This window comes from Talpa occidentalis, unplaced genomic scaffold (assembly GCF_014898055.3).
Source record: "Talpa occidentalis isolate TD23 unplaced genomic scaffold, MPIMG_talOcc4v2.1 talOcc4.17, whole genome shotgun sequence".
Taxonomy (NCBI): domain Eukaryota; kingdom Metazoa; phylum Chordata; class Mammalia; order Eulipotyphla; family Talpidae; genus Talpa; species Talpa occidentalis.
The window spans coordinates 55,462,914-55,483,078 of record NW_023601754.1 but is presented as its reverse complement, the minus strand read 5'-3'; the positions used below and the strand labels follow the sequence as shown (position 1 = coordinate 55,483,078).

Here is a 20,165-nt window from a genome sequence, read left to right as displayed (position 1 = left end):
TCGGCCCGCAGCTTTGCCTCCCGCCGCCGCGCCCGCGAGCGCCGCTGCAGCCCCGCGCTCCCGAGCACCCGGGGCCTCCCCGCGGCCGCGTGAGACCTCAGGGCCTGGAGCTGGAGAGCAGACCCTCGGCCCCGACGGACCGCAGGGGCTGGACGGCCGCGCCGTCGGGCCTGTATTTATTCATGCGTGTGAGTGTGTGTGCGCGCGCACGAGTGTGTGCGAGGGGAGGGGGAGCTGAGGGCCCCGGGGCACCCCGCAGAGCTCCTCCCTAGACGCGGGCCTAGATGCCCGCCAGCCCTGGGGAGTGGGGTGGCCCGAGGCTGCCGCGCGCCGCCTCCGCCCCTTCCTGTTCTCCCCAGCAATAAAGTCAGACAAGGATACACCCGCGCAGCCTGTTCTCTTGACCACCGGGCTTTCAATAGAAGGAAGGGGGTGGATCTCGGGCTGATAAGGTTGTCTGGGATCCATAATGGGGCTGTGCCCGCGGGGGAGGTTCCCAGATGCCAGTGGAGGCTGGACCTGAGCCTTGGAAGGATGATACATGAGGAGGGTTTGGACAGGGAACTGGGGGGCTGGGGTTGTAGATCTGGGTAGGGAAGTCCCTTTCCAAAGAGAGGAACACACGCTTGGTCGGTGCCCAGTTTCTTTTTTATTAACACAGCTTCCCCAGGCCCTCACCCCCACCCTACCATCTCGGAGGCTCTCCAGCCGCTCCCTGCTGCTTCCTCCCAGGCTTCTCTGCCAGGAGCAGCTTGGCTCCATCACCTGACACCTGTCAGCAAGCTGGGGCCTGCTCTGACGCAGCAGCTGTGGAGGGCAGGGTGCTCAAAGCCAGTTCGTCCTGGCTTAGGATGCCACCCTGGTCCTCAGCGCTCGGAGGGACGCTGGACCCGAAGAACTTCACCATGGCACGGACCTGTGGCAGCTCTGAGATGGTCTCCACGGCCAACAGCATGGCCAGGAGCCCCAGGAGCAAGTAACCTGGGGAGGAGAGGTTGCTAGGCAGCTGTTGGGGTGCCAGTGATGCACCCCACCAACCTCCCAGTGTGCTAACCCCTTCCCCCCAGCACCTAGTGCCACTCACAGCCCTTTTAACACAGCCACCAGGGGGGAAGGGGGCTCTTGTGGACTCCAGTGGTACATGGGACCCTAGGGCAGGGCTCTACCCGGTCAGGCTCAGTCTCCCCAGTGGCTTATGGGAGTTGTAGTCCAGGCTCCTCTTCCGGCCTCCCCTTCCCCTCATGCTCCTTAGTGGCTGGACTCACCGAGAAGTGCGAACTGGCCCAGATGGAAAAGCGCTGGGTGCAGGCCACGGCCTCTGCTGGGCAGCAGGTCCCCCAGGCCGATGGTGCTGAGTGAGCCGAAGCAGAAGTAGACAGCTTCCAGCAGGCTGCTGTCGCCCTGCACACTCCACAGCACCACGGCTGGCAGCAGCACGAAGGTGCCAGCCACGAGCAGGCCCAGTCCGGCAGCCTGCAGCAGCGCAGCTCTGGCCGGTGCCAGCTGCCAGCGGGCAGCTACCCAGGCACACGGGCAGCTGAACAGGGGCAGCAGGCAGTGGCGCAGTGTGGCCACAAGCACGAGTGAAGCCGGCAGCCCCAGGGCTGCGAAGACCACGCAGAAGGCCTTGCCACCTGCTGACAGTGGGGCCATGTGCCCATAACCTGGGGAGGAAAAGAGCCGAAATGAGCGCTTGGGCCTGTCTGCTGCGGTCCCCATGTCCCCCCCTGCACCTCCGGCAGAAGGCTGCCCTCTGGTGGCCGAGATGGCTGCACCCAGGCAGGCCCTGCTCCTCATGCTCTGGGGGGAGCTTGGACAAGTCCCTTGGCCTCCCTGGGCCACTGTTTGTTTTCTGGAAAAGGAAAGGATCGACAGAGACAACTCCTTGGGCCTCTTGTAATGGGGACAATTCTGACCTGTCCCCGAGGGAGCTTGGCTGTTCTGAGCGGTTCCCCAGCTTGGCCCTTAACAAAGTATGTCCAAATCCACTAGGTGGCATGTCACCCACTTTCATTCCCCAAGGGGTATCGCATCACCCTGTGTTCCAAGACTGTGCTAAAGCCTGACTGCCCAGGCCCCACCCTTTGGTGGGGGAGGCAGGCAGAGGGCTCTGTCAAGACCCCTGAAGGGCTGTGAAGAGCAGGCTGTGAGCAGGCTGTGGAGAGAGCATGAGAGCAGGCTGTGGAGGCTGGAGATGTGCAGAGGTGGGGAGAGGTGAGGACAAGGAAGTGGGATGTGCTGGGAGAACAGGATCAGCTAGACAGAGGCTGAAACACAAAAGCCTAGATGAGCCAGACGTGAGGCAAGAGGGAGTGGTGGGGAGTGGGGTAGACTGGAGAGCATGTGCTCTGCCCCAAAGGGCTGGCTGGCTGGCCCTGTTCCACTCCAGCCTGTATTTGCCTGGCAGGGCTACTGGCTCAGTGCAAGTAGGTTTCTGGAGTCCCCGAAAGAAATCAGAAATACAAATTTAATTTAAAAAAAATACTTGGATCCTTGGCAGGACAAAAAAATAAATAAAAACAACAACATCAAACACAAAAGAATCCCCAGGACTGTGCATCCCATTGTTTTATTTCTTTAGATCTTTGTATACACTGTTCCCTCTGCTAGGAATTCCTTCCTCCCTCAGCTCTGTGCCCTCTTGCCTTGTACCATCTCGCCAGGACTTCCGCCCCAAGAAGCCTCCCCTCGCGGCCCCCTCTCCCCGAGTCAGTGGTCCTCATCTCTACTTCCCGGCTGCGCTCCATTTCCCTTTCATGCCTCAATCCACCCCACACTGCACGTTCCCTGCCTCCTCGCCTCAGGCCCACAGGGGCCGAGTACCTCTCCTGGGTCTCAAAGGGTGCCTAGGGGTGGGGCTGGGGAGGCCACACCCCTCCTGGCAGCTGAAGTTGAGGCACCAGTTGGGGTGTGTTGGTGTGGGGAGCCCCAGCTGTGATGTCAGGCCTAATGGGGCCTGGATTCTCTGTCACTTTGGGATGGGGGAAGGGGTGCACCCCCAGGAACCCCAGTGGCCTCCGGATCCCCCTCCTGCCCGGCCGTCTGGCGGCCTTACCCGTGGTGGTGAGGATGCTGGCAGTGAAGAGCAGGGCTGAGGGCAGATCCCAGTTGCTGGCCTCTGAGCCATTGCCCAGGCCAGAGACCCCATGGGCCTGGGCCACCAGGGCGGTGCCCAGCAGCTCCTCCAGGGCCCCGGGGGGCAGGCAGTCCCCGTATTTCTCCCGGAAAGTGACCAGCTGGGCCCTGAGCTGGGCCTGGCGCCGGAGTGCTGACGGTCTCTCCAGGGCCTGGAGCACCACAGCCCCCAGCCCCAAGACCAGCAGGTGGGCCACAAGCAGCAGCCCATATCGGGCCCAGGGCCTCAGACCCCCCATGGTGCGCCGCCAGGAGCCGGGGCGCCTTAGGAGCTGGCTGCTCCACCCGGGCACCTGGGAGGGGCCGGGCTGGGTGGGGCCAGGAGGAGGTGCCGTGTGGGTGGCTGGAGGGGGGAGCAGCTGAACACTGTTGAGGGAGGGCGAGCGGGCAGGAGAGGTGGCTCAGGCTTGGCGATGAGCTGGATCATCGCTCCCGGGTTCTAGGGCAAGAAAGGCCTGATTTGCTCAATTCCCTGCGGCTGGGACAGGGGTGGGCGGGGCAGGCGAGGCCCGGAGAGGTAAGGACCGGCTCCAGGTCCCACTGATGGGGCCGCGGGCACACTGGGTTCCGCGCGCTCCCGCCACCCGGAGCTTAGGTCCTGGGCCACCAGGCAAGAGGAGAGTCGCGTCCTTTCCCTCCTGGGGTCCACCCCGGGACCGTCACGCGCCCCCTGAGGGAAGGCCCGGGGTGATGGCAGGGAGGCTTCCGGGGGAGGCAGCCAGGGCACTGCTCCTCGGAGGAGTGCGCTGCATCTGGGGCACCCGCCAGTCACGGTGGGGTGAGTGGGTGTGGTGCTGGGGGTCTGGCCATGGGGCGTGAGGACAAGTGGGGCCCCAGGGTCCCCGTGGGGGGCTACTGGGCAGCAGTGGAGTCGGAGGGGAAGGGGCCCAGGGCTGGGGGAGTGGAGGATGCCCAGTGCGCCTGGCACATGCTGTCTTCATTCTGGATCCTTCCCAGAGGTTTTTGGGCCCCTGAACACCTGCCCCACCGAAGGCCCCCGGGTGTGCAGGGAGGGGCCTGGGCTCGACTCCTGAGGGCTCTGCCCTGGGGCTTGGTTGGGAGCTGGTACCCAGAACCCCGGGGCTAGCATGAGCTGAGCGGGCCAGCCACGGGGCGGGCAGCCTTCCTGTGCTGCCCAGAGGGCCGGGGGGTGGGGGGGGGCTACCAAGGTCAGCACGCCGCCCGGGGTGGGAGTGATCTTCAGAGAGGACAGTGCAGCTGGACCCAGAAGGCCAGCGGGAGCCACCAGGGAGACCAGCCATTTGAACCATGGGGGTGGCCTGGGGAGGGCGGGCAAGGCCAGTGCCCCAGTGCTGAGAAGAGCCTTGAACGCCTGAGGCCAGTGGACTTGATCGCAGGAGTGTGGTGCCAGGTGCCCCAGCCCAAGCCCAGGCTGACGTGCCCCCACCCTATCGGGGGCAGGAGGTCCCCAGGGTCCTGTGAGAGGTTGGAGCCCTGGTACCCCAGAAAGGTGACAGGCTGTGCTTGGGGAAACAGTTTATGAGTTTATTTGGCTTCATTGGATCCCAAGGCCGAGGCCCCAGCCCCGGCTGGGGCAGCAGGAAGGCACCCAGAGAGCCCCTGGCCCCAGATGACCCCAGGGTAGGGGTCACTAAGCACTAAGCCCGGGGCAGGGGCCCCAGTCACAGGACTTGGTCCAAAGTGCTGGTGGCAGCTGAGGCTGGCCCCTCGCCCGCGCCTCCCCTCCCCCGCACCACCTGGGTGCGATTCCCTGAGACAGGCTCTGGTCCTCCCAGTCAGCTGGGTACAGTGTTGGGCCCCATAGGGCAGGAAAGTCGGGGACCCACAGGTTGCAAGTGTGTGGGGGTGCAGGCCCCCCATCCAGTGTGAAGGCTTCCTGTGCAGTGTAGTGTTCCTGGCCCTGTGCGGGGCGGCTCCCCGGGAGAAGCAAGGCCTGCCGGCTCCCGTTCCAGTGTATGCGGCTCCTCCAGGGCAGCTGGAGCGTGAGGCAGCAGCCGGCCTGCTCAGGGCCCTGCCTCCGGCGTCCATGGGGCCTGGGCACCCATGTCTTTGGTCTGCGCCCTGCAGTCCTGAGGGCCTCCCCGGAAGGGGTTGGCCGGTGGGGAGTCCCAGAAGGGGTCCGAGTCTGGGAACAAGGTCCAGGGTGCCCGGCGGGGCACGGGCTGTGGAGAGGGCAGGGGCGAAGGCCGTGGCCCCGTGGACACGAAGCTCCAGGGATCGATGCGGCTGCGGAGGGGTGAGGGCCGAGGACGGCTGATGAGGCCCAGTGGTGGGGAGCGTGGGGTGCCTGGGGTGCCGGGAGCGGAGCGGGAGATCCCAGGCGGGGGTGAGACAGTGCTTCCTGTGAAGGGCGGGGGAAGGGACCTAGTCAGGCAGCCGCCAACTCCTGGGGTGTCTCCAGGAGGCACTGCCTCAGTTTCCCCACCTGAACAGTGAGCTGCTTGGCTCACAGCTTCCATGACCCCCTTTGCTCCAGTGTAGCTGTTTATTAGGTAGTGGTGAAGGGGGAGGTTTCTGGAGCCCAAGTGCCTGGGCTTGAATCCCAGCTCTGCCATGACCTGGTGGGAGCTGCAGCCCGTCAAGAGGACGGCATTTAAGGCCCGGTCCCTGACATTTAAGGCCCGGTCCCCGACATTTAAGGCCCGGCGCCATGAATGTCCTCCTCCGAGAGCGGACACAAGAGGAGCCCGTGGCGCTCACAGCTGCCACGGTCCTTAGAGCACCAGTGCTGACAGCACAGGGAGGGGTGCAGGCGCAGAGCCAGCCAGGAGGGGTCGCCGGCCCCCACTCCCTCTGGTCTGGCCCACCACACCCCAGCCCCACCACTGGGCTGCTGGCCTGGGAACTCAGTTCCCTAGAGGGGTCCGCTGCCCTGAAGGCCCGCCTGGGGGTCCAGCGGGTAACTGTGGCCCAGGCCTGATTTCCCCGTGTCACCGGGCCCCCGACCCTCGGGCCCCAGGAGACTCACCGCGCCCCTCCTCTTCGCGTCGGGGGCTCTTGGCTGACGGCTGGCCAGTGGGGACACCCAACTCCAGTAGCAGAGGCGCAGGGGTGCGAGGGCGGGGGGCGTCAGGGCTCAGCGGGGAGGCGGGGGCCTCCGGCCTCTTGGGTGAGAAGCGGATGAGCGGGGATGGGGGTGGCTCGGCGGGGGAAGGTGGGGGCAGCGGCGTGGAGGGCGTTGGCGGGGGCTCCCCACGCTCGCGGCCAGGCCCCCCGGGGGACTGCAGGTCCCGGCCGAGGCCCAGCGAGGCCAGCAGGGCGGTGCCGCGCAGCAGCGCACGCTGGATCAGCTTGGGTGTCCCGGAGCCGCTGCCACGCTCCGTGGGGCCTGGCCGCCGGGGCTCTTCCGGCTCGGGGCTCGGCCGCGGGGGGTTACCTAGGGGGGTGAGGGGTGGCACAGGTCAGGTTATCTTCTGGAGAGGTTGGCTGGACCCTCAGTGGCCCTGGAACAAGGCCTGAATTCGGTTCCCCGCCATCCTCCCTCATTTCGCTGCTCCCCTACACCCAGCTCCTCCCTCCCCCACCCCCACAAGCCTGCTCTCCACACACATTCCTGCCTTCCCAGCGTGAGGGTGGGAGGGCAGTGCAGGCAGAAGAACCTGCAGGAGCAAAGCTGGGGAGGCGGCCAGCTGCCCCGGAGCCCAAAGAGGTGGGGAGAAGCCCTCTTTAGCCCCTCTCTGGCCAGGAGGCAAGCCGAGTCTGGCCTTTATGCCAGCCGGGCAGCATCAGGGCAGGCTGGCCACAGGCTGGAACCAGGCCCTGTGTCCTGGGCCCACCTGCCCGCGGGGTGGGTGTGGGACACAAAGGTCCACATGACCCACATGACCCACATGACCGCCCAGGAGGCACACCCACCGCCTCGGGCCCAGAAACGAGGAAGCTGAGGCTCAGAGGGTCCATCGTCCGGCCTGAACTTAACGATTCAGGGGCATTATGTTGTCTGACCCTCATTCCTGTGGCTTCAGGTTGAAATGGCTGCGGGCTGCTCAGCCAGGGAAGGTGGAACGGACCTGGCCCCAGGCAGGCAGTGGGGCCTCGGCTCTCCACCACTTCACCGCCAGGCGTGGCTCTGAATTTTGTGACATTCGTGTCCCATGTGTGGGTCTTCAGTTGCCTGATTCCAGTCTAGACCCCTGGTGGTGAAGGGGCTGGGGAACCCTCACTGATGAGGTAGGACCTGACAAAACCCCAATTTTTTTGGACAAAACCCCCAAATTGGGGTTTTCTCAGGTCCTCCTTGGCTCTAGAACCCGCTGTGGCTTGCCACTGCCACCGGGAGAAAGTCTTCGCCTCCTCTTGGGCCCACATGGCATGGGCGTGCGGGAGGGGGCCCTGGGCTGGGAGTTGGGAGGAAGACACGCAAAACTGGAAAAGGGAGCTTCTCCTAAGAAGCAGGACTTGGCTGGGGGGAGGGTGTTTCCCCACAGCCCTCGCGCAAACACAGCTCCCACTTCTAAAATGCAAACCTGCTAAAGCTCCGTCTCCGTTTACAAACCTCCCTCGTGTCCAGGCCCTTCCTGAGTGGGCTCCTGCCTGCTCTCCCAGTTTCGTTCACACAGTCATTCAAGAAACACCTACTGAGCGCCGTGCTGGGGCTGCCCTGGGCCCCACTAACCCAGGGGAGGCAGGCCGGGCCGCTTCAGGCCTGTGAGCCCCTGGCCCTCCGCTCCAGTCAGGCTTCCTCTCGCTCAGGTGAGCCGAGCCCCCTGTGCACACACTACCTCCTCTTCCTAGCACACTGCTCCCACCTAGGCTTTCAGGCACCTCCAGGTACCCTCATGACCCACTGAGATGTCACCTCTTCTCCGTGTGGCTGTGATACTGTGATCTGTTGTAAGAAATATACCTAACGGTTCACTTCTCATTCCTGGCACAGACGTCCTGGCACTTTCCCGGGTTAACAGTGGTAAAGGCAAAAAGAGCACCTCCCGTTGTGTGTAGGAAGCCCCTCAGAACCACACCTGAATTAAATCAAGGTGACTTTTGGGAAGCTCCACGGGAGGGGGTGCTGGTTGCCAAGGGACCCAACCATGGGATTTTAGAGGATGGGGTTCAGGGAGGGGAGAAGAACCAGACAGGCAGCCTGGTTGCCACGGCTGGGGGGAGGAAGCTGCACGACGCCCTGGAGAGGGACACCCTGGAGAGGGGCCCGGGGAGCTGGGGCAGGTGAGCAGGCGGAGGCGCCGGGAGAGGCGTGGAAGCCCCGCCCCGCCCACAGACCTTGCCCTGTGCCTCTTCCATCTGGCTGTCCTCGGGCTGTGTCCTTCATAACAAACGGGTCGCCTAGTAAGTAAAGCGCTGCCCTGACTTCTACGGGCCAATCTAGCAAGTCATCTGACCCGAGGAAGGGATCACGGGAACCCCTGATGCCCGGTCAGTCAGAAACACAGGAGCTGGCCCAGCCTCAGGTGTAGACAGACTTGCGGGGCGCCCTTGACTGGACCCTACTCCTTGGTGTCAGAAATGAACTGAAGGGCGGGCACCCAGTTGGGGTTGGACAACTGGTGGGGACAACCCCACATAAGGGTGTCAAGGGGAGGGAGCAGGGTGTAGGGGAAGGAAACCCAGAAATTTTCCTCTTTCAGAGGCCTTCCTGGGACCCCAACGTGGGAGCTACCCCAACACAAGCCCAGTCTGGGCCCAGCCCGGGCCCAGCTCTTTCTACTCGCTATAGTACTGGCTAATTTCTAGTCTGTTCTTCCAACAGACTCAGCCCCACTGGGGACAGGGCCCTCTGGGACTCTGACGTGTTGACTGCTGGCTCATAAAATGTGCCCATGTTTGATGGAAGGATCCGCTCTGCCGATCTTCACAACTACCACTCAGCAGTTGTTGAACCTCCCTCTTATGGGTGAAGACACCGAGCCTTTACAGTGAGTTTCAACAGAACGGGGCGCGGGGGGGACATTTAACATAAGCAAGGAAAATGGGACCAAGGGAAGTGGAGACAGAGGTCATGTACAGAGAGCAGAGAGAAGTTCCTGCAGCCATTGCTTGAGAAACTGAGGTCCCAAGAGTACGTGACTTGCCCAGGGTAACCCAGCTAGGATTTCAATTCACCTCGAAGCTTCCTGGCAGTAAGAGTGGGGACCCTGTGGCTTAGGAGAAAACAGCACCATCATTCTTGCCCCAGAGGTGGGGCCTCACAGAGAGGGCACGGCCACGGGCTCGCTAGCGGCTGCAGGGCCACCAGGCGCGCGGGGCAGCTGCGGTCAGCGGAGGCTGGCAGTGCCCACCACGGCAGCTTACTGCACACAGCCCCCAGGGTCAGAACCGCTGGGAACGGGGGTGGGAGGTGGGGCCCCCGTGATGCCTGGGACGATCCCACAGGTTCTTTGATTCTCAGGCAGGTTCCTGACAACGCAGACAGCGGCAAGGTCAAGACCATGTACTCTCATGGGTGCAAGACGGCGACTGGGCTGTGCGCTTGCACCAGGGGAACCGGTGCTCAGCTGGGCTGGGGCGGGGGACATTCTCTCAGGTAAGGAGGGAGGCTAGACAAGGGTGGGGTCCAGGCCCTTAAGTTTCTGTCTCTGGGAGCACGGGGAGGGCAAAGGCAGAGGAATGTGCAGAGCAAGGTCAGGGTTGTTTCAACCCACGTGTGTGGGTTGAAGGACCAAGTTAGTCAATGGCCCTTTGGGCCTGGTATATTCTAAACGCAGGTGAATCCAAACAGCCCCCTTGACCTTCCAATTCTCAGTTTAGCTCCTGCAGCGCAGCCAGCTCAGGGCAATGCTACTGCTGGAGAGGAATACAGCTCGCCAGATGGGCGTCGAGGGTCCTGGCTCTGGAGTCAGATCTGGGTTCAAACCCCTATTCAGCTGTGCGCTCGGCATTAAACCACTCAACTCTCCCCTCAGTTTGCGCCTCAGTTTGCATCCCACAGCAGCACCTGGCGCCCGGGGCAGCCCGTGAACACCAGCTGTCATTAAGTCTGAGGCTGGTGGAGGTGAAGGGTCGGGTGGGTGCAGGGCGGGAGTCTACACTGCCGAACAGGACTGTGCTCTGAGAGTGGCAAGCCAGCTCCTGGGTGCTGCCGTGAGAAGCAGGTGTAGCTGGGATTCCTAAAAGGACCCACAGGAAAAAAAAAAAAAAAAAAAGGACCCACAGACAAGGGAGGCTGCAACTTCCTAGCCCCTGTCCGTGCCAGGCAGCACCGAGGAGAGGAGAGGCCAGGACAGCCACGGCGAGCCCAGTGCCCGAGCCCCCAAGCAGCCTGCGACCAATTCCCGGTGAGCTTTGCTACAAGCATGGAAGCCAATGTCTCTGGCTGCGGTGGGAATGGGCCCTGACCCCTCTGAACCTCCGCTCTCCTTCCCACCGACGGACTCCCCAGAGGGGCGCTGCACAGCATGGGGGGGCAGGCTGGCCTGCCCCTGCCCCAGGCGGGTGCTTTCTTGGGCCACTGGGGCCCAGCTTCACTTGGGTCCCAAATAGGGGGACCCATCCCCTGTCTTCCTTCCCTCCTAGAACCTGCTGATGGCCAGGAGAGAACATTCTTAGGTCAGGCCTGGACACAGGGACCAGATTCTGGGCCCCCTAAGGCCTGGGCTGGGTATTCAGCTCAGGTGTGGGCCTCTAGGTCAGACTGAGGTCTTAAGACACGTCTGCTGATCTCAGTCTCAGTTTCCTGCTTTCTAGAACGAGAGCCGTGAGTGCAGGGTTCCTGCCTGGTGTGCTGGGTTTTTGGAGCCTCCCCGTGGTGCCCACAGAGGAAGTGCAGCAGAGCCTGCTGCGGGAGACAGGGCCACTCACCATTGAGAGTTGGGGGTGTGGAAGGCGATCCTAAGGGAGATGAGTCATCTGAATCCAGGCACCACGTGGCTTCTTCCATGCGGGACCTTCTCCTGGTGAGGAGGGGAGTTGTGCTCAGTGAGCCTCAGGGCTGCTGGGAGGCAGCTGATGCTGGGGTCTGGGCACTTGGGCACTCACCTCCCATTTTGGGCTTCCCCAGGCTTGGGGGAACTGGGACCCCAGGCCCAGCACGCTCGCCGCTCGCCGTTGCTCGAGTCTTCCAGACGCCGGGGGGACTGACGGCCCCAGGTCTGGCCTGGTTCTGCAGGTTCCACTGTGGAGGAGGTGGAGGGGAAACCGCTGAAGCCTGAGCTGAGGTGGAAAGCCCTGACCCTTGTCCTCCCCCATCACGAGAGACAGGCTCCGGGAGCCACCTTTCCGGGCAGGGGGCAGGCTGTCCCCAGGGTGGGCTCTGGGCCCAGAGAACTGGAACAGAAATGGGGCAGGGTGGGTGGGTTTGGGCCCTGGGGGGCCAAGGGGATGGAGCGTCTCCTCTGGCCCTTCAGTGGGCTTTTGCCGCCCAGTAGTGAGAAACCCTGTCAGATGGCCTGGGTTTGAAGTCTGGCTCTGCCACTTGTCAGCCGCGTGACGTTCCTGTTCTCACTTTTCTCTGTGACGGTAATAACAGCTCCCTCACAGGGTCACCCCCTATGCTGCTAACTTAACACAGCAAAGCACTTAGCAAAACGAGTAGGACCTAGCCGACTAGGAAAAATTAGTAAACGCTGCTTGGGGGGCTCAGAAGTCCACTGCGAGACTGACAGGGGCGCCGGGGTTAGGAGGAAGCAGAGACTCAGAGCGAGGGGAAGGCAGGGAACAGGTTTCTTACGCTGGATAGCCCGAAATCGGGGGAAAGTGGGCGAGTCCCCAGCCCCAACCTCGAAGACATTTCTCCTCCGATCCAGGCCGGGGGAGGCCTGCACGGTGATGCGGTGCTTGAAGTCTGGGTTGGAGGGAAGCAGGCGCAGGTTTGTGGTTGAAGCAGCAGGATCCCAGCGCGCAGGGCCCGCGGCGCTCTCCCAGGCCAGCAGGCAGTGCAGTGCCCCGCCTCGGCCAGGGGCTGTCTGGCTGGGGGGAGCCTCACTGCCGCCCGGTAAACCCCAGGCTCCCGGTACAGGAAGGCGGGGCGCGGGGGGGCCGCTCAGCCGCCGCGCGGCGCGAGCTCCCGGCCCCGCCCCCTCCCGGCGCAGCCGCTCCCGGGCCGTCATGCAAATACTCCGCCAGGCCCCGCCCGGAGAGGGGAAAACCCCGCCCCACCCCTGGCCCCACCCCCCAGCCTGTCAACACTCCAAGCCAATCGCAGGGCGGCGAGCGAAGCCTGACCCCACCCCCCGCCCACGCAGCCAATGGCGGGCGCCGGCGGCCCTCACCCAGCGGCATGCTGATGCGCTCGCCGCCGTCGCGCGCGCGGAGCTTGCTGCGCTTGAAGGTGCCGCGGCGGCGCCGCACGTGCGGCCGCTCGCGGTCCACCTGCTGCAGCAGCAGCGTCAGCTCGCGCTCGAACACCTCCAGCTCCCACTGCGCCAGCAGGTGCTCGCGCCGCCGGAGCTGCTCCGCCTGCGACCGCTGCTCCCGCGCCGCGCGGGTCAGCTCCTCCTCGCGGCTCAGCAGTTCCTGCGCCGGGAGAGACGCGGTCAGGCCGGCGCGGCGGCCCTCGGAGCCCCCAGCCCGGCCCCGGGAGCCTCCTTTCCGCGGCACCCGCTCCCCACCCTGGGCGCCCTCTCCTCGCACCTTTTCCTTGGCCCGCAGCTCGTCGAAGAGGCCCTGGATCTCGCGCTTCCAGCCCTCCTGCATGGAATGGAAGGAGTCCCGGGGCATTTCCCGCAGGACCTGCTCCTCCAGTGCCTCCAGCTGCTGCAGGATGGAGGCGAAGTCGGGCCTGCGGTGGGGGTCCTGAGCCCAGCAGTCTGGGTGTGGAGGAGGGACAGAAGAAGGGGCCTGTGGGTCGGTGTGGCCTGGACCAAGGAGCTCTGCCCCTCACTTCGGCCCCAGCCGCTTACCCGCCATGAGTTGCACGAACGGCTCCGGGCAGGTGGATGGGATGGGCAGCGTGAGCTTGTTAACGGCCACTCCATAAGCCACAGCAAGACAGTCGATGCCACGATAGGGCACCTCCCCCGTCAGCAATTCCCACAGCAGCACCCCAAAGCTGCAGGTGAGGCAAAGGGTCACCGTCTCATCTACCCCCTTGTTGCCCCTTTACCCCAAAAGCAACCAGGAACTTAATGGTTTGGACCCCGCCCTCCCTCTGGCCCCATCTCCCCCGCCCAGGCCGCACCTCCAGACGTCACTGCCCTTAGAGAAGGTGGAGGCCTTGATGACCTCGGGGGCCATCCAGGCATAGGTGCCCGCAGCGCTCATTTGCGTGGTTTTGTGCCACTCTCGGGCCAGGCCAAAGTCAGTGATCTTCAGGGTCTTGTGCTCCATGTCATCGCCCTCGATGGGCTGCAGCAGCAGAACTGGGGAGAAGGAGAGCAGGATGGTAGGTCCTCCAGGCTGGGGGGCGGGCAGAGCAGACTCATCTGACAGACACGGGGCTGAGTCCTCAGGTGATCCTGCCTGCAGAGCTCCCGTTTAGAGAGCACACCTAGCCCCGGTGGCCTCCGGACCCCGCCGCTGAAAAATCTCTTGGGCCCACCCACTATCAAAATTTACTCCCAGCTTTGCAATCCCATGGCCTGACTGCCGGAGGCTCAGAACTGAACCTTACTAATTAGTAAGCCCTGCACAAGCTCATTCCAAAGAAGAACCGTTATGGAAAGGGGAGGCAGGTGGCTCAGGCTGGAGTAGAATTAGACAAAGATAACGATGCTGGGAAACACTGACACAGGGGCCGGTAGAGGCCAGGCACTTTTCACTGAGCGCTAAAACATCTGTAAGGCAGACGTCATCATTCCCATTTTATAGGTGAGGAAACGGAGCAGGAAAATGACTGGCTGTGGCCGATGTATGCAAACAGCCAAGATTCCAACCTGGTTTCTGTGGCTGCAAAGACAGCCTCTCAGCGTGGGTAGTTTTGATTTCAAGAGAAACCTGTGTCCTGTCCTTTTGGTGGTGCAGGAGAGCCTGGCCTCTCCTCTCTGGGGGTGAAGAGCAGCAGGGAACTCCTGGCGAGAAAGGAAACCCCGCAGGGCCAGCACCTCAGCACATCACTGCTGGTGCAGGCGGCCAGAGGGAAGAGAGAGTCCCCAAAGCCCGCCCCCGTGTACTTGGATATGGAGAGAAAGGGAGGGTCTGAGAATGTCATGGTTCTTGGCCAAAAAGGAGGCGTTGGGGACAAATGTAGGAGTGGAGGGTCTGATCTGGCAGGGGTTCTCGGCTTTGACCCCCCCATGCTCTGGATGGAGGGGAGAGGCAGCAACTTATCAACCTCTTGCCGGGACAAACATGGCTCTAATGAGAAGCGTAAGAGGAACAGCAAAGGTCAAGGGCAGGAGGGGCCTGTTCTGGTCAGAGCCCACTGCCTTGTCGAGAAGTGACATCCAAGCCAACTACGCCGCCAAACACGTGCCTCTCGGCTTTCCTGCGCAGGGGACGGCACCAGATGAGGACAGCACAGGTACTGGGGCGGGGACAGCAGGGAGGGGAGATTTCTGAGGTGGCGGCGGAACCAGGGAACTCACGTTTCTGTGTGTAAAGCCACAAGCCCTGACCCCGCGGCTAGCCAAGCTCTCTGGGTCTCGTGGGGGCATCTGGCCCTGCTGCCCAACCCCTCCCCGCTGGCCTTGGCTCTTGCGCTGTTTCCTCCAGGGCCTCCCCCACCCTCAGCCCTTTCAGTGCCAGTACTCCTGAGAGCCTCCCTCTCCTCAACCTCTGCCCACCACTCCCAGGCTCCCTGGGGCCAGCTGCCCCCTCCCCACTGGTGGCTCCCACCTGGGGCGCTCCAGGCCTGAAGGTGAGACCAGCCACTCCTCAGCCACTGTCCCACCTGATGTTCATACACCGTCTTCGGCCCACTGTGCCCAGTAAATCTTCCTGCAGTTCCTCCTAATCCAGACCGGCCCCGCAACCCACCCACTCCTCTGGACCAGAAGGGGGCTGAGTCGGAACAGTTAGTCGAGCCAAGGGCGACATCGACCTAGAGTGCTCAGATCCGCCTTGTCAAGGCCTTAGCCCAGGCCCTGTCGCTGTCCACGCAGGCTGTCCAAGAGCCGGCCGCGCGCGTCTCCCGTGTCCTCTGTCCCACCCACCTTCCAGCACAACTTATCCCTGGCACCGCAGCAGCCTCCCGTCTGGCTGCTGGAGGCTCCTGACTGGACCACGCATGAGCCCCTGAAGAAGGGGGTGGGGGTGGAGCGGGACCAGGCAAAGGGGTCTGTGTGCTGGAGTCTGGGGGCACCGCAGGCCCCCTGTGGTGCCAGAACTCACGCATCCTCTTGAGGACCAAGCCCTGCGGCTTCCTGGCAGGGGCTGGGGCAGGCGGGCCCAATGGTACCTCCTAAAATCTGACAGACAGGCGGCTCAGGCTGGGCGGCCAGCCTTCCCTTTCGGTCAGGTCATCTGAGGCCCAAGTCCCGGGACATCTTTGTACCGGTGACCTTTCTGCCACCTCCCGCCTCCGGCTGTCTTGACACCTGCAAGCCTCACCCCCAGCCTCACCCCCGCACCCCCTGCTTTCCTCCAAGAGCCTTGAGTTGGTCTCAACCCAAACGGCTCTTCTGGTGTCTGATGTAGACCTTGGGGAGTGGGCGGTCAGGGGTCACCTGGAGGACCCCCAGGCTCTCTGCTCCCCACCAGGGCTCCCCAGCTTCTGAAAGGGACCTGGCTCCCAGCCCCCTCCTCGCCCAGGCTGGCCTCTGTGGGGCTCGGGAGTGGCCTAAACAGCTCACACCTCTTCCGCTTCCCTCCTCTGGCCCCACTTCTGCTTTCTGGGAGGACCGGGCCAGGTCTCCAACTGGGCGAGGGAGGGCCCTCTGGGGGAGAATCGAGGGAGGTCAGACCCAGGCCGGGCTGGCTGGTCAGTCCTGTGACTCGTGGGCCTGGAGAATTCCCCCTCCTCTCCCCTTCAGGCTTCCTCACAAGGCCCCCATTGTCCAGGAAAATCACGCCATTGTTTCCTGCCTGTGCCCCCCCAGCCCAGGGGCTCCCCCCCAATCCCACAGACGGCACCCCGAGCCTAGGACTGCGGTCTGTGAGGTGGGAGGCCGGGCTCAGGGAATCTGAGTGCACCTGCCTGCCCGTCGCCACTCCCCAGACTCTGGGAGGAAAGCGGGAGAGCTGGGGGCACAGGGGGGCACCATCCCTGGCTCCTTCCTCTCCCACAAACCCCCCACCCCCCAGTTCTTTCCTCCCCTGCAGGCAGCTGGGCTGGGGAGGGAACAGAGGCTGGAGCAGGGGCAGGAAGCCTGCTCAGGGGCAGCAGGAAATGCAGGAAGCGGTGGGGAGGGTGGGGAGCAGGGGCCTGGGCTATTGTTCCATTTTCTCTGGAAAGAAAACTGGAGGAAAAACAGAAAACAGGAGTCCCCTCCCCCCCCCACTTCGGGGAATCCCCCTCAGGCTGGGCCAGAGAGTGGGGGTCCCTCCATGGCTAGGGCCTAGAAGTGAGGCTGAGAAGTGGGAAGTGCCCCCTGATAAGGGTAAGTGGAGTGGGTGGGGTGGCTGGCAGCCTTCCCCACCTCCTCCAGCCCTGGCAGGGACTTGAGTAGAGCTGGGATCTAGTGTTCTGCCTCCTCCAAGCCTCTGGTCCATGGTCAGCCCAGGTCAGGAAGCTCAAAATATCCATCCCCACCCCTGCAAGAGCCATCCACGTCTCGCCAGTAACTGCTCGGAGCTCTGGCTCCTCCTGCACCTCCTTGTGCTCTGTGGCCTATACAGGGGCCCTTACAGGCCCAACCTCAAAGCTCCACCGCTGTGCTGGGTCCTGCTGCCTCGCCTTTGCCCTTGTCAGGCCCTGTTTGGACATCCAACTGGCCGCCTCACTAACGCTGCCTCGCTTTTGGCCTGGTGGGAAGCCCGCCTGCTTCAGGAAGCCCTTGGAACCGGTTCCTCGCTCTTCTGGGCCCCTACAGGGCAGTGTGGGGGGCCAGAGATGGCTGTTGAGGGGGTGCCTCGCCGCTTGAGTCTCCCTTTGCCCTTCCACGCCCACCCCAAGGGCCGATTCAGGCGATCCTCTTGGTGATCCAACCCTCAGATGTCCACTCCTGCCCCGCTGGGGACCCACTGCATGTCCGGCACCAGATGCCAGGGCTGCTGTGCCCATTAAGCCATTTCACTTAACCCTTTTAGAGCCTGACATTGAGACTGTGAGTTGAAATAACCATCTAGAGGTCACACAGCCATGGGGAGGGGGAGGGCCAGAATTCTAGCCCTGGCCCCAACTTTCACCACCCCCCCATCTCTGTCCAGAGGAGCTGCTCAACATGAGTGGAGGGGAGACCAGAGCACCAGCGTGAACTCTGGGGGGCGGGGTGACGATGAGCAGTGCCAGTCTGTAACTCTGCTTCCTCGGGGTGGTGGCCATGGCTAAGCAGGAGCCCAGCTTTTTAAGTTGGCAGCTGCAAGCTGGGGTTAAGGACTCCTGATACTGGGTGTGAAGGATGCCTGCCCCAGGGCCCATATGAGTCCTTGGGCACCCTTGGTCAAGTGGGACCCCTGAGGGCAGGAGCTAAGCTACCAGCGGACTCCCAGAAGGCTCAGTGTAGCGCTGGCATCGGGTAGGCGTGTGCTTGGGCCATGCCACCCTCCATCCATGCTCCCCAAACTCACTGTTGTTGGACTTGAGGTCTCTGTGGATGACGGGCACCAGGGCCTCACAGTGCAGGTAGTGCATCCCTCGGGCAATCTGCACAGCCCAGTTGACCAACACGTGGGGGGGCACACGACGCCCAGCCAGTGCCCGGCTGAGGGGTCCACCCGCCGCATACTCCATCACCAGGCACAGATTGGGCTCCTCCAGGCACACAGCCTTGAGGGCGATGATGTTGGGGTGGGCTAGCATGGCAAAAAGCCGGGCCTCCTGGCGCACGCTCTCAGCTGTCACACTGATGTCCTCATCAGGGTCCTGGCGAGCAGCCTTCACGGCTACCAGCTCGCCTCGCCAGCTGCCGCGGTACACCTTGCCAAAGCCACCGATGCCGATCACCTCCTCCAGCCGCAGCTCCTGGAAGCTGGCCACTTCACAGGGGGGCGGGCCACCCCGAGACACATAGTTGGATGGAAAGATGCCCACTTGGCCGCCCACCTGGCCTGCCCACCAGCCCTCATCGCCTGAGATGGCTGCATCCCGGGACAGCACCTCCACACGGTCGCCCTTCCGCAGGGCTAGCTCGTCCTGCCCATTAGGCTCGTAGTCGAACAGGGCTGTCCACACAGGATTGGCATAAGCTGCTGCCTTCGGGGGTCCCTCTGGCCAGCCTCCGCTGCCACCCCCACTGCCCCCACCGCCCCCACCGTTCCATGACCCCAGTGGGCTCTTGAGGAAGAGGTTCTTCAAGGGCTCCATGGCTGGGAGCCGGCGTAGGGCGTGGGGGGACCTTTTTGGGGTGCCCCTGGTCCCTGCCCCTGGTGGCTTCGGAGGCCCTAGTCCCGGAACCTGGGCATTCGGGCTCTGGCCCTCAGCCCCAGACCCACGCCTCTCTGGGGAGCCAGGAGTGTCGCCTCCCGGCCCCCCGCATCTCCGGTCTCTAGAGGCGGGCAGCCCAGGGCAGTGTGGTCAGGCTTGGGGGGTGGGACCCCGGGGCCTCCGGCATCTCACCATGGCCGGCTTGGAGGGCCTGGGCGTCTGTCCCTCAGTCCTGGAGCAGTCCTGGGTGCCTGGCTTCGGCACCCGCCAAGTGTAAGGTGGGGCGGGCGAGGAGCAGCGCCTGGGCTCCGCTTGATCTTTTTGTGCAGGGGGTGGCTGGAGTGTCCCTGGTTGGGCCGAACTGCCTCTTCCTGGCCAGACTCTTTCACCCGACGGCTCCAACCCCGCTCCCTTCTTCCTCCTCCCTTTGTACTTTGGCCCCGGGGGCGGGAGGCAGAGGTGGAGGGTGGAGTTTCACTTTTTTCCGCTCTTCTCCCTCCTGCAGGAAACAGCATCAGATGACGCGGGCGGGGAGCACCTCTCCCCTCCCAGAGGCTGCGGGCGTCTGGCTGGGGAGTTCCTGGGGAGGCGGGGCGGGAGGGACAGGGTAGCCCTGGCCCCCGTCACAGCAGACTGAGGACGGAGGAGCTTGCCCAGGGCGGCCACCGCATCAGCAAACGGGGCTAAAGAACCTGGCTTGGGAGCGAGGCAAACCCAGTCTGGGTTTGGTCCCGGTCAAGAAGTGGCAGGACGCCGTGGCCCATCTCCTCTGCGCCTCGTTCTCTCCGTGTCTGAAACGTGGGCCAGAAGCTGCTTGAGAGCCGGCGGGATGGGGAGGGGGCGAGACGGAAGGTGGACCCTTCTGGGGGCACCTCAGGCTCCTGGAATGGGCTGAGGCCAGCTTCTTCCTCTCAACTTCAAGAACCTTCCCCAGTCGGAGGACACCCGTGACTGTTGTCCCGAACTTCGCCTTGTACTTCGCTTAGGTGTGTCTATAGTAGCCCTCATCCCCGTTGCGTGGACCCCAATTGCCTCGAGCCTGCCACTTTAAGAAAACGACGTTATCCTGTTTCGATTATTCCTGCCTGTTCTAGTGGGTGGCTCTCTACACGCTAGGTCTGCGCTCTGACCCGGAAGTAGAGGCTGCTCGGGGAGCACGACGCTCCTGACGTTTGAGGTCCTGTAGCTAAAAGGGGCGGGCCAGGAGGGCAGCTCAAGCACAGCCGGGCTCTTCCTGTGGCCCTGGGGAACCCACGCTCGCATGCTTTTTCCCGCCTCCTGTAACTCATTGGAAGAGCTGTGCGCAGAGTTCCGCTGTAGCCAATGGTCACTCAGCTGACCGTCCCGTGGCCTCCGCTTCGTTGGCAACGCCTAGGTGTACGCATGCGCTCAAGCACTTTTTTTTTTTGAGCTTTTTCCCTCGCCAAGGACTCTGCGCATGCCCAAAGGGCTCCCCCACTCTTCTCCCTTCACCACCTTCCCGAGCTTGCGCATTCCTGCCGTCAGGTTTTCCTTTTCCGGGTCCCAACTGGACCCGTGGGGCGCATGCGCCTCTGCAGGCTGGCGGCTCGCGGCTCCTTCTTCCGGCCTCCCCTTTGGGCCGGCTGCTACTGAAGAGGGGCGAGCGCGGAGCCCTAAGCCAGTGACCTGTGACCCCGGAAGTGGACCTCGGGGTCCTAGGGCTCTCCCAAGGCCGGGATCGAGGGAGCCGTCCCCGGCACCCCCGGAGCACCCATCCCACGCCCACCTCTGG

At 63.5% G+C, this 20,165-nt stretch overlaps 2 protein-coding genes across 2 annotated transcripts; both read right to left on the bottom strand.

The window, feature by feature from the left end:
- Positions 1 to 761: 761 nt before the first annotated feature.
- On the bottom strand, positions 762 to 3,374 carry KCNK7 (potassium two pore domain channel subfamily K member 7). Its single transcript, XM_037518267.2, has 3 exons — positions 3,056 to 3,374; positions 1,266 to 1,664; positions 762 to 981 (listed from the first exon to the last, which is right to left on the bottom strand). The coding sequence occupies exons 1-3, from the start codon at positions 3,372 to 3,374 to the stop codon at positions 776 to 778; spliced, it is 924 nt and encodes a 307-aa protein (XP_037374164.1). The 3' UTR covers positions 762 to 775.
- A 951-nt stretch (positions 3,375 to 4,325) lies between these two features.
- MAP3K11 (mitogen-activated protein kinase kinase kinase 11) lies at positions 4,326 to 20,111 on the bottom strand. Its single transcript, XM_037517572.2, has 10 exons — positions 17,617 to 20,111; positions 13,190 to 13,370; positions 12,912 to 13,060; positions 12,643 to 12,818; positions 12,282 to 12,525; positions 11,741 to 11,854; positions 11,050 to 11,185; positions 10,873 to 10,964; positions 6,086 to 6,493; positions 4,326 to 5,458 (listed from the first exon to the last, which is right to left on the bottom strand). The coding sequence occupies exons 1-10, from the start codon at positions 18,350 to 18,352 to the stop codon at positions 5,121 to 5,123; spliced, it is 2,574 nt and encodes an 857-aa protein (XP_037373469.1). The 5' UTR covers positions 18,353 to 20,111; the 3' UTR covers positions 4,326 to 5,120.
- Between the last annotated feature and the right edge of the window lie 54 nt (positions 20,112 to 20,165).

What these genes read in the sequence shown, in the direction of transcription:
- KCNK7 (XM_037518267.2), bottom strand. Translation starts at nt 3,374, where the DNA reads ATGGGGGGTCTGAGGCCCTGGGCCCGATATGGGCTGCTGCTTGTGGCC. An exon ending in CAGCATCCTCACCACCACGG is followed by an intron (nt 1,665 to 3,055) that starts GTAAGGCCGCCA and finishes TTTCCTCCCCAG; the next exon opens with GTTATGGGCACATGGCCCCA. An exon ending in GGGCCAGTTCGCACTTCTCG is followed by an intron (nt 982 to 1,265) that starts GTGAGTCCAGCC and finishes TCTCCTCCCCAG; the next exon opens with GTTACTTGCTCCTGGGGCTC.
- MAP3K11 (XM_037517572.2), bottom strand. Translation starts at nt 18,352, where the DNA reads ATGGAGCCCTTGAAGAACCTCTTCCTCAAGAGCCCACTGGGGTCATGG. An exon ending in AGCTGCGGGCCAAGGAAAAG is followed by an intron (nt 12,526 to 12,642) that starts GTGCGAGGAGAG and finishes CTCCCGGCGCAG; the next exon opens with GAACTGCTGAGCCGCGAGGA. An exon ending in CACACCCCCAACTCTCAATG is followed by an intron (nt 6,494 to 10,872) that starts GTGAGTGGCCCT and finishes TCACCCCCCTAG; the next exon opens with GTAACCCCCCGCGGCCGAGC.